Source organism: Nerophis ophidion, linkage group LG18 (genome assembly GCF_033978795.1).
Source record: "Nerophis ophidion isolate RoL-2023_Sa linkage group LG18, RoL_Noph_v1.0, whole genome shotgun sequence".
Taxonomy (NCBI): Eukaryota; Metazoa; Chordata; class Actinopteri; order Syngnathiformes; family Syngnathidae; genus Nerophis; species Nerophis ophidion.
This window is the reverse complement of record NC_084628.1, coordinates 13938497-13954094: the sequence shown is the minus strand read 5'-3', so window position 1 is coordinate 13954094 and position 15598 is coordinate 13938497. Positions and strand designations below refer to the sequence as shown.

At 38.9% G+C, this 15598-nt stretch overlaps 1 protein-coding gene across 4 annotated transcripts in view; it reads left to right on the top strand.

Moving 5' to 3' along the window:
• The first annotated feature begins 784 nt into the window (after window positions 1–784).
• The window catches only part of brwd1 (bromodomain and WD repeat domain containing 1), a 39952-nt gene continuing 25138 nt past the window's right edge, over window positions 785–15598 (top strand). For 2 of the 4 annotated variants that reach the window (XM_061877297.1, XM_061877296.1), the window contains exons 1-14: window positions 786–1005; window positions 1104–1162; window positions 1299–1328; window positions 1477–1536; window positions 5529–5679; window positions 8603–8701; window positions 8896–9056; window positions 9128–9349; window positions 11127–11227; window positions 12583–12653; window positions 12761–12861; window positions 12943–12983; window positions 13062–13163; window positions 15417–15570. In XM_061877297.1, coding sequence (XP_061733281.1) covers window positions 969–1005; window positions 1104–1162; window positions 1299–1328; window positions 1477–1536; window positions 5529–5679; window positions 8603–8701; window positions 8896–9056; window positions 9128–9349; window positions 11127–11227; window positions 12583–12653; window positions 12761–12861; window positions 12943–12983; window positions 13062–13163; window positions 15417–15570 — 1389 coding nt within the window. In that variant the 5' untranslated portion in view covers window positions 786–968. Of the gene's footprint in view, window positions 1006–1103; window positions 1163–1298; window positions 1329–1476; window positions 1537–5528; window positions 5680–8602; window positions 8702–8895; window positions 9057–9127; window positions 9350–11126; window positions 11228–12582; window positions 12654–12760; window positions 12862–12942; window positions 13164–15416; window positions 15571–15598 lie in introns of all 4 variants that reach the window. The other 2 variants (XM_061877295.1, XM_061877294.1) reach the window with 1 other exon arrangement.

Here is a 15598-nt window from a genome sequence, read left to right as displayed (position 1 = left end):
ATTTTTCAAAGCAATTCAAAAGACTTTGAAATAAGATTTGAATTGGATTCTACATATTTTCTAGATATGCCAGAATATTTCACAAATATTATTCGTCAAAAAAATAGAAACTAAAATGAAGAATTAAATTAAAATGTATTTATTATTCTTTACAATAAAAAAATACTTGAACATTGATTTAAATTGTCAGGAAAAAAGAGGAATGAATTTAAAAGGTAAAAAGGTATCTGTGTTTAAAAATCCTAAAATAATTTCAAGGTTGTATTTTTTCTCTAAAATTGTCTTTCTGAAAGTTATAAGAAGCAAAGTAAAAAAATGTATGAATTTATTCAAACAAGTGAAGACCAAGTCTTTAAAATATTTTCTTGGATTTTCAAATTCTATTTGAGTTTTGTCTCTCTCAGAATTAAAAATGTCGAGCAAAGCGAGAACAGCTTGCTCGTAAATAAATACAATTTCAAAAAATAGAGGCTGCTATTTGAGCTATTTTTAGAACAGGCCAGCGGGCGACTCATCCGGTCCTTACGGGCTACCTGGTGCCCGCGGGCACCGCGTTGGTGACCCCTGATCTATGACGTCACGCACCGGACTCCCGACTTTGCTTGCTAAAAAGGGGGGTGTCGCCTCGCATTTCAAAGAAGCCCTCCGTCATTTTGACGTCATGTTGGAAAACAAAGCACATAAATCGCCTTTTTACGCGACAGGTCAGCGTGTGGCCGGTTTGTCTTTTGTTGCGCTGGCTCCTCCCCCTTCTATCATCTCGCTGCGTGTTTCCGGTGTGCGGCGGAAGTAAGTGGTATCGCCGAGGCCTCATCCTTCCAATGGCGACTGCAAACAGGCCGAATACCAAGCGACAGCAACCGCGGAGGGGGGTCAGAGCGGTGTAACCGACATTAAATAAATATATATCATATTCTATTCGTTATCATATCATTGCGATTCACTTTTCCTAAAGTACATCCGATTCAATGGCCAAAAATCGGAACATTTCGCTCCTTGAGTCGGGTAAGCCGCACAAGTAACACCAATTGATAGCTCAGTTTACTACCATATTGTTCCTGTTGTTGTAAACAGCCTCATTCTTATTTATTTATTTATTCCAGAGCTCTATTACTTGATATCTCGCTTTCTCTCAACGGGTCCGTGTCGGAGAGCTGCCGAGGTGAGCTGCTCCTGCTAGCATTGCCTTAAACCACTTTATTTAAATCAAAATAAATAAATAGCTGCCAAGTTCATCTCTATTGACATCTCCAAGTAGTTAATCCGCATTTAATTGTCTGTTTTGGTGCATCTTTCAGGTCCTGGTCAGCGAACTAGAGGACTATCAGGTGTGTGTATTCTTGTTGGTAAGCTTATGCGGTAGTCAAGTCAACTTGTTACTCTTTAATGCTGCCAATGTGTATGTTGTGTCTCGTCGCTTACTTTTTACACGCTAAATGTGCTCTTTTCTGTGGGGCGGATTCTTGTTTTCGACAGCTCTTACCCGGGAGACTGGACTGGCTTGGAAACGAGCACCCGAGGACATACGAAGATGTGGTAAGGTTTACTATGAAAAACATTTCAAACATTATGTGTTGTGGAGGCGAATCCACGCCGTGGGCTTGTTTATCGTCTTTGTTCTAATGACTTTGAACTACTCATGGCGTTATTTTGAGCGTTTTGTTTTTCTTTCATGTCACAATTCGTCTCTGGTCACGCAACTTGACGTGAATTGTGAACCGCCGGCCAGAAACGTTTGCAAAATGTGTGGTTTTATTTGTTATTTAGTCGCGACAGTTGTACCGCAGGGAGTCGAGGGTGGGGAGTTTGGCTTCACACGCTGTACCAAGCCGCCCAGTTGACCAATCAGGAGGCGAGATGCGTCGTCTCTGCGTTGTTTTTGCCTGTAACCTGCGCTCTGATTGGTCGATTAAAAGGAAACGTTTTGCATAAGGAGCCACGCCTCAAATGGAGACGTCACAAGACACGAATCCTTAGAGAGATTTTCCCCAAAAATTTAGATATTTACACTACAAGTATATATATTTTTTTGTAAGGGACTGTAAGGGACATGAAACAATTTTGCTTGTTTTGCTTTTATTGTCACTCCTCTTTCTGTATTCTGCATGTTCTTCTCCAACATTGACTGAGTAGTATTTCAATATGACAGTATGTAGCATGGCTTGTTTGGCAATGGAAGACTGTAGTATTTTACCTGTTTAGTATTGTAGTGTTATTAGTATGCATAGATTTACTTGCAGTATAAAGTACAGGGTTTCAGCATGACTTTTAAATGTTATATTGTTGTGAATTTTAAAGTGTATGTTGTTAATTTATACATTGTGTCCTTGAGTAGGTCTTAGGTCATAACTGAATATTGTTTCATTTTGTTAAGTATGTGACAAAAAATTCAAATGCAAAATATCTATATATACCATGTTAAAAACCTCAGAAAAAACGTTCCAATGGCACGCCAAAATGTGAGGTTTTATTTGTTATTTAGCCGCGACAGTTGTACCGCAGCTAGTCGAGGGTGGGGAGTTTGTCTTCACACGCTGTACGAAGCCGCCCAGTTAACCAATCAGGAGGCGAGATGCGTAGCCTCTGCGTTGTTTTCGCCTGTAACCTGTGCTCTGATTGGTCGATTAAAAGGAAACGTTTTGCACAAGGAGCTACGCCTCAAGTAGAAAGCTGTGGAGACGTCACAAGACACGAGTCCATAGAGTGGTTTCTTAACCTCGTTGGAGGTACCGAACCCCACCAGTTTCATCTGCACATTCAAAGAACCCTTCTTTAGTGAAAACAAATTATACATTTTCAAATTCAAGACAAAGTTGTATATTTTTTCTACTGGTGCACAAAATGATCCATGCATGAACATCACCTTTTTCAAAGAACAAAATCAACACAGTGCATTAACTTACAAATTACCCACCTGAAAATCAGTGTGACTTCTGCTGTTGCCTTATCCATAGTACACCGATAGGGAGAATTTTTTATTTACACGATGAGTCAGGTTTATCCTGACCCCCACCGAACCCTGAGGCCGGCTCACCGAACCCCTAGGGTTCGATCGAACCCAGGTTAAGAACCACTGCCTTAGAGCCATTTTCCCAATAATTTAGATATTTACACTACGAGTCAATACTGCGATGAGGTGGCGACTTGTCTAGGTTGTATGCCGCCTCCCACCCGATTGTAGCTAAGATAGGCACCAGCGCCCCCCGCGACCCCAAAGGGAATAAGCGGTAGAGGATGGATGGATGGGCACTACGAGTAAATACATTTTTTTGTAAGGGACATAAAACAATTAGGCTTTTTTTTTGCTTTTATTGTCCCTCTTCTTTCTCTATTCTGCATGTTCTTCTCCAACATTGACTGAGTAGTATTTCAATGTACAGTATGTAGCATGGCTTGTTTGGCAATGGAAGACTGTAGTATTTTACCTGTGTAGTATTGTAGTGTTATTAGTATGCGTTGATTTACTTGCAGTATGAAGTACAGGCTTTGAGCATGTCTTTTAAATGTTATATTGTTGTGAATTTTAAAGTATATGTTGTTAGTCTATACATTGTGTCCTTGAGTAGGTCCTAGGTGATAACTGAATATTGTTTCATTTTGTTAAGTATGTGAAAAAAAAATTCAAATGCAAAATATCTCAAAGAAAATGATACCATGTTAAAGACCTCAGGAAAAAAACTGTCAAATGGTATGCCAATATGTGAGGTTTTATTTGTTATTTAATCGCGAGTCGAGAGTTGGGAGTTTTGCTTCATACGCTGTACGAAGCCACCCAGTTAACCAATCAGGAGGTGAGATGCGTCGTCTCTGCGTTGTTTTTGCCTGTAACCTGCGCTCTGATTGGTGGATTAAAAGGAAATGTTTTGCATAAGGAGCTACGCCTCAAGTGGAGACGTCACAAGACACAAATCCTTAGAGCCATTTTCCCCAATAATTTAGATCCTTGCACTACGAGTATATATATTTTTTTGTAAGGGACATAAAACAATTTGGCTTTTATTGTCATTCCTCTTTCTGTATTCTGCATGTTCTTTTCCAACATTGACTGAATAGTATTTCAATATGATTGTAGCTGAGATAGGTACCAGCACCCCCCGCGATCCCAAAGGGAATAAGCGGTAGGAAATGGATAGATGAATGGATGAATATGACTTACAGTATGTAGCATGGCTTGTTTGGCAATGGAAGACTACAGTATTTTACCTGTGTAGTATTGTAGTGTTATTAGTATGCATTGTTTTACTTGCAGTATAAAGTACAGGCTTTGAGCATGTCTTATAAATGTTATATTGTTGTGAATTTTAAAGTGTATGTTGTATATCTATGCATTGTGTCCTTGAGTAGGTCCTAGGTAATAACTGAATATTGTTTCATTTTGTTAAGTATGTAACAAAAAAATTCAAATGCAAAATATCTCAAAGCAGATGATACCATGTTAAAAACATCAGAAAAAAACTTTCCAATGGCACGCAAAAATGTGAGGTTTTATTTGTTATTTAGCCGCAACAGTTGTACCGCAGCTAGCTCAGGGTGGGGAATTTCGTGTCACACGCTGTACGAAGCCGCCCAGTTGACCAATCAGGAGGTGATATGCGTCGTCTCTGCGTTGTTTTCGCCTGTAACCTGCGCTCTGATTGGTCGATTAAAAGGAAACGTTTTGCATAAGGAGCTACGCCTGAAGTAAAAAGCTGTGGAGACGTCACAAGACATGAGGCCTTTGAGCCATTTTCCCAATAATTTAGATATTTACACTACGAGTATATATTTTTTGTAAGGGACATACAACAATTTGGCTTTTTTTTTGCTTTTATTGTCACTCTTTCTGTATTCTGCATGTTCTCCAGCATTGACTGAGTAGTATTTCAATATGACATACAGTATGTAGCATTGCTTGTTTGGCAATGGAAGACTATAGTATTTTACCTGTGTAGTATTGTAGTGTTATTAGTATAGCTTTTAAGTGGATGCATTGATTTACTTGCAGTATAAAGTACAGGCTTTGAGCATGTCTTATTAATGTTATATTGTTGTAAATTTTAAAGTATATGTTGTTAAGCATTGTGTCCTTGGGTATTTTATAAAGTGTAGGCCTCTTTTAACTACAGTTTATGAATTAAACTTGACAGCATACGTTTTTTATAAATGAATAGGATAGCCGGGTCGAGTTGAAATTAAATTAAAAAGCGAGTCAGACGTTTTGGACCGCTAGTCGGGTGTTTCGGCTCTACATAGACAAATGAACAAAATTAGAGCAGTTTGAAAGTTTCCCATGGGTGAATGCTTGTCTACATGTGCCTGTGAGGAACTGGCATGATCAGTGTCGGGGGTCCACCCCACCTTTCGCCTGTTGTCAGACTCAACACATCCTGTGTGTGTTTCTTCCTCTGATCAAACAATGCAAAATTATTTATACAAAAGAGCTGCATTACTGGTTTTCACATGTTTTTGACACGGTATGTGCTTTTTATTCCAATCATCAACGCAATGCAGCAACTTATGTACGTATTTGTCTTTTTCCCCCCATTCAGGTTGCATCAAACAGACACATTGCACCAGATCATTTGCTTCAAATATGTAAGCAGATGGGGCCGCTTCTTGACAAAGATGTGCCGTCTTGTGTGCCCGGCGTGCATTCCCTTCTGGGGTCCGGAAAGCAGTCCATGCTTAGGACCTCCAAAGGTACCCAAGTCAGATTTGTGCACTTTGGAAATGTGATATTATAGTCAAACATAATCTTAATATTTCATCTTAATTCCTGAAATGTTTTACATTATTTTTGCATGCATTTTTTGGACATTCAGCGCAGTAAAAAAGTGGGTGCCCGACTGCATCTGAAAAAAGTGGTACATAATGTTCTGTTGCATGTTCCAAAACATAGCAAAACCGCACAGGAAAAAGAACAACATGAATATGCAGTAAACAAGTGTGACTTCTAGATATTTCCACCTTGCACGCTTTGCAGATCTTTGCCCTTGGGTCGTACTCAGATTTATTGAAATTTGTCAACACCGCAGGTAGGGATGCTGTTCGTTAAGAAATTATCGAGTTCGATGCCATTATCGAGTCCTTTTGTTGAACAGATTCCTTGTCGAATCTCTTATCGAGTCCAGATAGGTTGTTGTGTGTGCACTGTGAAGTGAAGTGAATTATATTTATATAGCGCTTTTCTCAAGTGACTCAAAGCGCTTTACATAGTGACACCCAATATCTAAGTTACATTCAAACCAGTGTGGGTGGCACTGGGAGCAGGTGGGTAAAGTGTCTTGCCCAAGGACACAACGGCACTAACTAGGATGGCACAAGCGGGAATCGAACCTGCAACCCTCAAGTTGCTGGCACGGCCACTCTACCAACCGAGCTATGCCGCCGCACTGAGTTCCAAAAGCTATAGATGTTATATGACTGCGCCGGCAGGCTGTTTATATGAAGGAAAAGCGGACATGACTGAGGAAAGCATGCGGCCGATAAAGGGTGAAGGTTTCAGTTGAGAGAGGACGCTAAAGGAACGCTCCCAGGGAGCACATAGTGCTGCTATTGATTGATTGATTGAATGAAACTTTTATTAGTAGATTGCACAATTCAGTGCATGCTGTGCAGATCTTTGCCCTTGGGTCCTACTCAGATTTATTGAAATTTGTCAACACCGCAGGTAGGGATGCTGTTCGTTAAGAAATTATCGAGTTCAATGCCATTATCGAGTCCTTTAATTGAACAGATTCCTTGTCGAATCTCTCATCGAGTCCAGATAGGTTGTTGTGTGTGCACTGAGTTCCAAAAGCTATAGATGTTATATGACTGCGCTGGCAGGCTGTTTATATGAAGGAAAAGCGGACGTGACTGAGGACAGCATGCGGCCGATAAAGGGTGAAGGTTTCAGTTGAGAGAGGACGCTAAAGGCACGCTCCCAGGGAGCACATAGTACTGCTATTGATTGATTGAAACTTTTATTAGTAGATTGCACAATTCAGTGCATATTCCATACAATTGAACACTAAATGGAAACACCCGAATACGTTTTTCAACTTGTTTAAGTCAGGGTTCACGTTAATCAATTCATGGTACAAATATATACTATCAGCATAATACAGTCATCACACAAGTTAATCATCATAGTATATACATTGAATTATTTAAATTATTTACAATCCTGGGGGGTGTGATGGGGAGCCTTGGTTGATTTCAGTACTTCAGTCATCAACAATTGCATCAACAGAGAAATGGACATTGAAACAGTGTAGGTCTTACTTAGTAGGATATGTACAGCGAGCAGATAACATAGTGAGTTCAGATAGCATAAGAACAAGTATATACATTAGAAATACATTTGAATATTTACATTAGGTTATTTACAATCCGGGGAGATGGGATGTGAATGGGGGAGGGTTGAAGTTGCCTGGAGGTGTTGTTTTAGAGCGGTTTTGAAGGATAGCGATGCACTTTTACACCTGTTTGAAGTGCATTCCACATTGATGCGGCATAGAAAGAGAATGAGTTAAGACCTTTGTTAGATCGGAATCTGGGTTTAACGTGGTTTGTAGAGCTCCCCCTGGTGTTGTGTTTATGGCGGTCATTTACGTTAAGGAAGTAGTTTGACATGTACTTCGGTATCAGGAAGGTGTAGCGGATTGTATAGACTAGGCTCAGTGCAAGTTGTTTCACTTTGTCCTCCACCCTAAGCCAACCCACTTTGGAGAAGTGGGTTGGAGTGAGGTGTGATCTGGGTTTGAGGTCTAAAAGTAACGCTATGTGCGTTGCAAAAAAAAAAAAAAAATGCAGACAAACACATCACCAACATGGACGAGTTGCCGCTCACTTTCGACATCCCGGTGAAGCACACTGGAGAAGAAGTAGAACCAGCACAGTAGCGAATCAATACGCACAACGATACAAGAGAAGTCGGCTTTTACTGTTGTGTTAGCTTGTTAGGTTAATGGACAATGAGATTGACTTTGAAAATGAGGAGAGGGAATCTGGCATGTTTGATGGAGAATTTGCCCCGCTGTTCATTTCGAACACAGAAGATGAGGACTTTGATGGATTTGTGGGTGAGGATTGATCAAAAAATAATGTGAGTACCTTGATAAATACTTCAATTACGTACAACCAAACTCAGCTTTGCTCCTGCGTCCATGCATGTTAGAGTATGCATAACCATGCCTGCGCCCAAAAATACCCCAATCCGTATTTATGCGTTAACTACAGAAATAGCACCCGTAACTGACACGGCACCTTTTAATACGGTGCACCCTATGGTCGCGAAAATACGGTACAGTGGCTTCGATAACGGGAATCGGTTCTCAAAAAGGGTTTCGAATGCGTAGAATTGTTTTTTCTTATCAAACAATCGGGAGAACTGGTTTTGAACATCATCCCTAACCGCAGGCATGTTTCTCCCACACCAGACAAATGCACGCTACCCGCTTACGTCATTACAACATTCGGTTTCAGCAGTTTTGTTTCAGTGCTAAAAAGTCTTTTAGCCGAAAGCCACAAATGCAACTTTAGGCCATATTTCGGCCAAAAATATTGAATGACCGAAAATGTGTTGCATTACTATTATTATACTTAGTAAATTTGATGAGAACCTTTTGTTTGTTTCCAGACTGTGATGCCGTGCGGTGTCGAACTTCATCATATGCAGCCCTTCACAGGGGCAGACCACCAGAGAGGCCTTTAAACTGCAAGAAACCTCCACATATAGGTGGGTGTCGTGTCACTTGTTTTCATCTGTGTCTGGCAAAAACTGCTTTTGAAAACGTGGTGCACTACCTCGGCACTGTTCTGCTCCCACATGCCCTCCTATGTGTTAGTATCTGTGTTGGTTTGTGTACACCCTTTAGACCTTTCAGGGTCATTGCTATCTGTTCTGATAGTTTGTATCTTGCCGCTAAACAGTCAACGTCTATCGGGGCAGAGAGCTGACAGGAGCGCAGTGCTTCAGCTCCATCAACCCCATCAGCAACTATGAGCGCATGCGTCTGCATCAGCGAATCCTGGGGCATCTGTCGGCAGTGTATTGTATCGCATTTGACCGTACCGGTCTGAGGATCTTCACAGTAAGAAAGCCTTGTCAAAAACATCCATTATTTTCCTCAGCCTAAATTATTGTGTGATATTCTTTTGCTAGGGCTCAGATGACTGCTTGGTGAAGATTTGGTCTTCCTTTGACGGGAGGCTCCATTCAACGTTGCGAGGACATTCAGCCGAGATCACAGACTTGGCGGTCAGTTACGAAAACACGCTGATTGCCGCGGGAAGCTGTGACAAAACCATTCGCGTGTGGTGCCTTCGTACCTGTGCACCTGTGGCTGTGCTACAGGGTCACAGTGGATCAATTACCTCCCTACAGGTAAAACCAGCCTGCTCAAATTAGGTCAACATTTGACAACTCTTGAGTTTTGTCACACTGTCTTTAGGGTTCCAAGATATACAATATGAATGATATAAATCTGGCTGATAGAGCTTTTAATACTGGTGTTATATCGACCACAACAAGTCATCGAACGCGTCCTCAATGCACTGTAGCATTCTAGCTAACGCCCAATGTCCCTCCACAGTGCAAAGCCATATCTAAGTCAGCAATCCTAGCCTCCATGGCGAAAAATTAACTCCGTTTTTTACATGGATCATCCCTGGAGGATGCGAAATAGCTAAACATGCTACTTTACACACTGTATGAGGATGTGCTAACCACAATCTAGAGAACTTGAATGTAAACAAAGGTGGTGCGGCTCAATAATAATATCGACAGTAACGATACCTATTAAGAGTATTGTATATCAGTGGTCCCCTACCACCGGGCACCGGGCCGCGGCTCGATCGGTACTGGGCCGCAGAAGAATTTAGTATTAAATATTTTTTATTTAATTTTTTTTATTTTATTTTTTTATTTACTTTTTTATTAAATCAACATTAAAATCACAAGATGCACTTAAAATTAGTGCACCAGCCCAAAAAGAAAAGGAAAAAGAACCCCGCCCCCATCCACCCGCCGCCGGGCTGCGGGCCAAATCATCAAGCGTTGACCGGTCCGCAGCTACAAAAAGGTTGAGGACCACTGCTGTATATGGTCATTACTACTGAGTTAAAATGATATTTTTCATTATCAAAAAAATATTTTTTTGTCGTTATTGTTTACAAACTCAGGAAATAACACGGAATGGACACAGCAGGACTTTTAAGGCAATAAACAAAGGATTTTTATCACAGACAATAGTAAGACATAATTGAAAAAAATATTTGATATTGTTACAACACCACTTAGTGTTTTGTCTGATTATAATTGTGATTATACTTGTAATCATTTAATGACCTCGACGATTTTAAGGATCATCATAGGTCCGACCCAAACTGATACCTAAATTTGTAGTATGGCCCAAAACTAATGTAAGGTATTCAAGCAACCAAATAATAAATGCTTATTACCTTTTTAACAGAAAGTAATCAGATATTAATAGTAAATTAATTATTTTTAACAAAATGAAACAACTGGAAATGATACGATGTTACTGCTATGTCAAGAGCCAAATTAGAAGCCTTTGTAATCTGTTTTGAAATGCTTCTATTATTTACATACCAAATGATATATCACAATGATATATAGCATTCTGCAATAAAGTAAATATCGCAATATAGATTTAAGGCAATATCGCCCATCTTAACATTGTGACAAATTCGCTGTAGCATTGTTTTCACAATAATCTCTTGTCACATCTGTTTCTGTCAATTGTTGCAATAATATATATTTTTTTGCTCAGTTGTTGTATTGATGATGAAAACTTTCCTCACGGTCCTTACACTTTTTAATATTGTGTTGGCCATGTCTTAACCTGATTTTATTAGTTTCAGTATTTTCCTCTGATGTTTTACATTGCCAATAGCATATTTTCAATGACCAAATGATGTGTATTCTAGCATGGTTGTTTATCTAACAAAAAAATACTCACTGCAGGTTTTAACTATTTGTTTCTGTCTGGAACATGATTAAATCACCCATGTATTAATTGTCCAATGGGAGGCTACTACATATTTGTTAAATCCAGGTGATGACAATTTTTATTGGCCAGGTAATACTGGGGTGCCTCTTGATGCAATGTAATGAATCTGATGTGTGAATGTGCTTCCAGTTCTCACCGTTTGCCAAGGGCTCAAAGCGATACATGCTTTCCACTGGTACTGACGCTACGGTCTGTTTCTGGCAGTGGGACGTCAACAACATCAACTTTAGGTGAGTGCAGCTTTTTTACCTTGTGTTTCTAAGAGGTCGTTAATAAAGGAAAAGTTTGCTTGCATTAAAAAATTACATCCAATACAAACAGCACTGAACAGAAACATTACTTCATAAAAAATAAAGATTATTGTTTAAAAAACTACTTGCATGTATAGCGTGCAATCCATCCATCCAAAACCGACTGTGAGAAACTGAATATATGTTCAACAAAAAGTAATTCATTGTGCATTAAAATTAGGAATGGTAACTCTATTAACGCACATAATGCACACCAGAAAGAAAAAAAAACACCTCGTACATAGAATAATTTTTTTCAGATTTTTATGAAATTATGCTAGAGGTACTCAAATCATGGAGGTCCATTTATTAGGTCAGATTACAAGCATTAATACGAACTTTGCAGTGATTGTTGTAGAATATTTAAGGGACGATTTGTTTAAATGTATTCGTCATTTAATCTTTTTGTTTTCCTTCAAACACTGTATAGAGATGGACGATATGGCCTAAAATTTATATTGCGATAAACAGTATATTGCAGCAACCTGCAATAATGATATATATCAGGATATATAATTTTTTATGTGAATTATAACATTACCATTTCAAAACAGGGTTAGAAGGGCTCCAAATTTGGCTGTTATATGACATATTGCATAACATCCAGTTGTATTATTTTCTCAGAACTGATAATCTATTTGCTAATTTACTGTTAACAGCTGGTTGCTTTCTTTTGTAAAAAAATTATGTTGACACTCTGGTTCATATACAATAAGCACTTATTCTTCTGTTGTTTTGATACTTTCCATTAGATTTGGATGATACTACACATTTTGGTATCGATCCAATACCAAATTGCTCAAGGGGCAGGATTGTTAATATAAATGCTGCTTGAACTTCAAATGTTCAAGATCATTGATTCATAATAGCTCATAATTATAATCACACAAAAACAGGGATGGTGCTGGAACAATTACAAATTAAATATTTTGAATAAATAGTTTATCATTTCTATTTCCGACTACTGCCTATAATTTAAAGCCCCCCTGTGTCCAGTGACTTGTTACAAAATTACGCGCAGACACCCGGCTAAGTGTCTATGTGAGCTGCAAACATAAAAGTGAAACTTGAAGTGCACGTAGCAGGGAGCTCATGAGTGACGCAATTAAAAACAGTCTGAGTAGCGTGAGTATGGGGGATAAGCCTTGGTAAAAACATGCTGACCAACATATAGTGATGGAATAACGGTTTGGGGGCCACCAATGACCTAGGCCTGTGGGCAGCCTATCAAGGGGCCCTCGTCTAAGGCATAAGGTTTTGATCTATTCTAGTAAATATTTTCTCTCCTCTTAAAGTGATCGTCCACACAAGTTTACAGAGCGTCCGAGGCCAGGAGTTCAGACCGTATGCTCCTCCTTTAGTCCAGGTAATGACTCCAACATCCTATGTAGACCACAATTTTGTACCAATATTAAAAATTTGATCATAATTCAGGAGAATACCATACAAATTGTTGCTTTAATATTTTTGCAGGTGGCTTTTTCTTAGCAACAGGAAGCACTGATGATGTCATCAGAATATACTACTTGGGGAGTGGAAGTCCAGAAAAGATATCAGAGCTCCATGAACACACAGTAAGTTAACATACAACTTGGCCAAACTTTTTGTTACATATTATTGTATTTGCTTATATATTATATGTGTGCTTTGTTTAGGACAAAGTTGACAGCATCCAATTTTGCCACTCAGGGGAAAGGTATGCTTTATTTTGTCTTTGTGTTTTATTTAATAACACTCAAGAGTTGAAGGTTCAATGCTGCTGTACTTCCCTCAGGTTTGTGAGTGGAAGTCGAGATGGTACGGCGAGGATCTGGAAGCTCCATCATCGGCAGCAGTGGCGGTGCATCTTGCTCAACATGTCCGCCACTCTTCCTGGGTAATTGTTACTGGAAATTATGTGGTCAGAGGAAGCAATGTTGCTCCTACTTATGATACATTTTATGTATGTTATTATTATGTCATTACTGTGTGTGTGTGTGTGTGTGTGTGTGTGTGTGTGTGTGTGTGTGTGTGTGTGTGTGTGTGTGTGTGTACTATATATAAATATATATGTATATATATGTATATACATATATATATATATATATATATATATATATATATATATATATATATATATATATATATATATATATAGTAGCGGCGGCGATGACCAAGAAGAACGCGGAGTTGGAATATAATTACAACACTTTATGTACATATTTATATAATATTTACATATTTATATAATATGTCACTACAAGATCCATTCACAGACAGAGTCCCATTGTTTTTATGAGCGGTCGAGCGAGTCAATAGACGGAAAAAATATATATATATATATTAAATTTTTTTATTTTATTTTTTTCTTATTTGTGGTGGCCGTAATCATTTTTTCGTGGCGGGCCGCCACAAATAAATGAATGTGTGGGAAACCCTGACTGTTTTTGGTAATCAGTCTTTTTTGTGGGGCGGTATGGCTTGGTTGGTAGGGTGGCAGTGCCAGCATTTTGAGGGTTCCAGGTTCGATCCCCGCTTCCGCCATTACTGCCTAGTTACTGCCGTTGTGTCCTTGAGCAAGACACTTTTTTCATTTTTTTTAGCTTTTATTTAACCAGGTAAAAATCCCATTGAGATGAAATATCTCTATTCCAAGGGAGACCTGGCCAAGAGGGCAGCAGCAAGGTTACATTAAAAACAGTAAACAACACATAAAACATCAAATTCAGAACATTAGCACTTACTCACATGACACATGTGCATACAGACAAGGTAGACTGCAGTCCTTTCACAGAAGCTTTAAACTCATTCAATGTAACAAGGGTTTGAAGTTGAATGCTCGATTGTAGGTTATTCCAAGCCTTCGGTGCTGAAAACCTAAATGCTTTCTTGCCCAGTGTCAGTTCTTACTTTGGGGACGACAAATTGTAGAACATTCATTGAACGAAGATTGTGACTTCCCTGTTTCTTTGTTATAAGACAAGATAGATAAGATGGAGTGATACCCAGAATGGTTTTGTAGAAGAACACATACCAATGATTGAGGAGTCGAGCACATAAAGATGTCCAGTTAACCATTGAGTACAACACACTTTGCCCACATGCTCCCAGTGCCACCCACACTGGTTTAAATGTAACGTAGATATTGGGTTTCACTATGTAAAAGCGCTTTGAGTCACTACAGAAAAGCGCTTTACAAATATACTTCACTTTTTTTGGTGGTTGAGTTTTCGGTATGTCACTTGTCAATAGTGTGCAAGTAATAAGCTGTATACAGTACAGGCCAAAAGTTTTGACACACATTCTCATTTCAATACGTTTTATTTATTTTTATAACTATTGTAGATTGTCACTTAAGGCATCAAAACTATGACACCTGTGAAGTGAAAACCCATTTCGGGTAACTACCTCTTGAAGCTTATTGAGAGAATACCAAGAGTGTGCAAAGCAGTAATCAGAGCAAGGGGTGGCTAGATATATAAAACAGGTTTTCAGTTATTTCACCTTTTTTTGTTAAGTACATAACTCCACATGTGTTAATTCATAGTTTTGATGCCTTCAGTGACAATCTACAATGTAAATAGTTATGAAAATAAAGAAAGCACTTTGAAAAGAAGGTGTGTCCAAACTTTTGGCCTGTACTGTATATCCAGTCAAAACGGAACAACCTGCTTGTGTTAATGTTTTATAATTGAGTGGTTTGGATTTAATGTCAGTTTTTGAGATGTCTGCAAACACACTTTCCGTGCCTGAAAGGTGATTGGCGTAGAATGAGAAAGTGTTGTGTGTTCCGGCGGCAAAGTGCAGCCTCACGGAGATGAAAGTGTGTACACTAGCGGTACCTGTTGGAATTGTGCCATTTAGTTAGCACACGTTTTGTAATACAAGTTAAATGGCGTCAGATGTTGTGTAATTTCCACAATACATTATGTTACTTTAATTAGCTTTCGAGTAAAAACAACATACATGTATTTTCAAGGTTTGGAGGTAATAGAAATGCTGTGGCGGCCCACCACATTCAATTACATTAAAATTGAACCCTGTATACATACAAGCGAACTAAATATCTATTTGCAATTAATCACATTTGATGCAAAGTTAACTCCTAATTCATGTACTAAGATATTATGTTAATGTTTTCATTCTTCAGTGCTGAGCCAATGAATGAAGAGGAAAGCTACTTCAAGCCCAAAGTTACCATGGTAGCCTGGGATCGTCATGACAACACGGTTATCACAGCTGTCAATAATCATCTCCTCAAAGTGTGGAACTCCTACACGGGACAGTTGTTACATGTCCTAAAAGTAATGTATTTATTTAATTGAACTAATT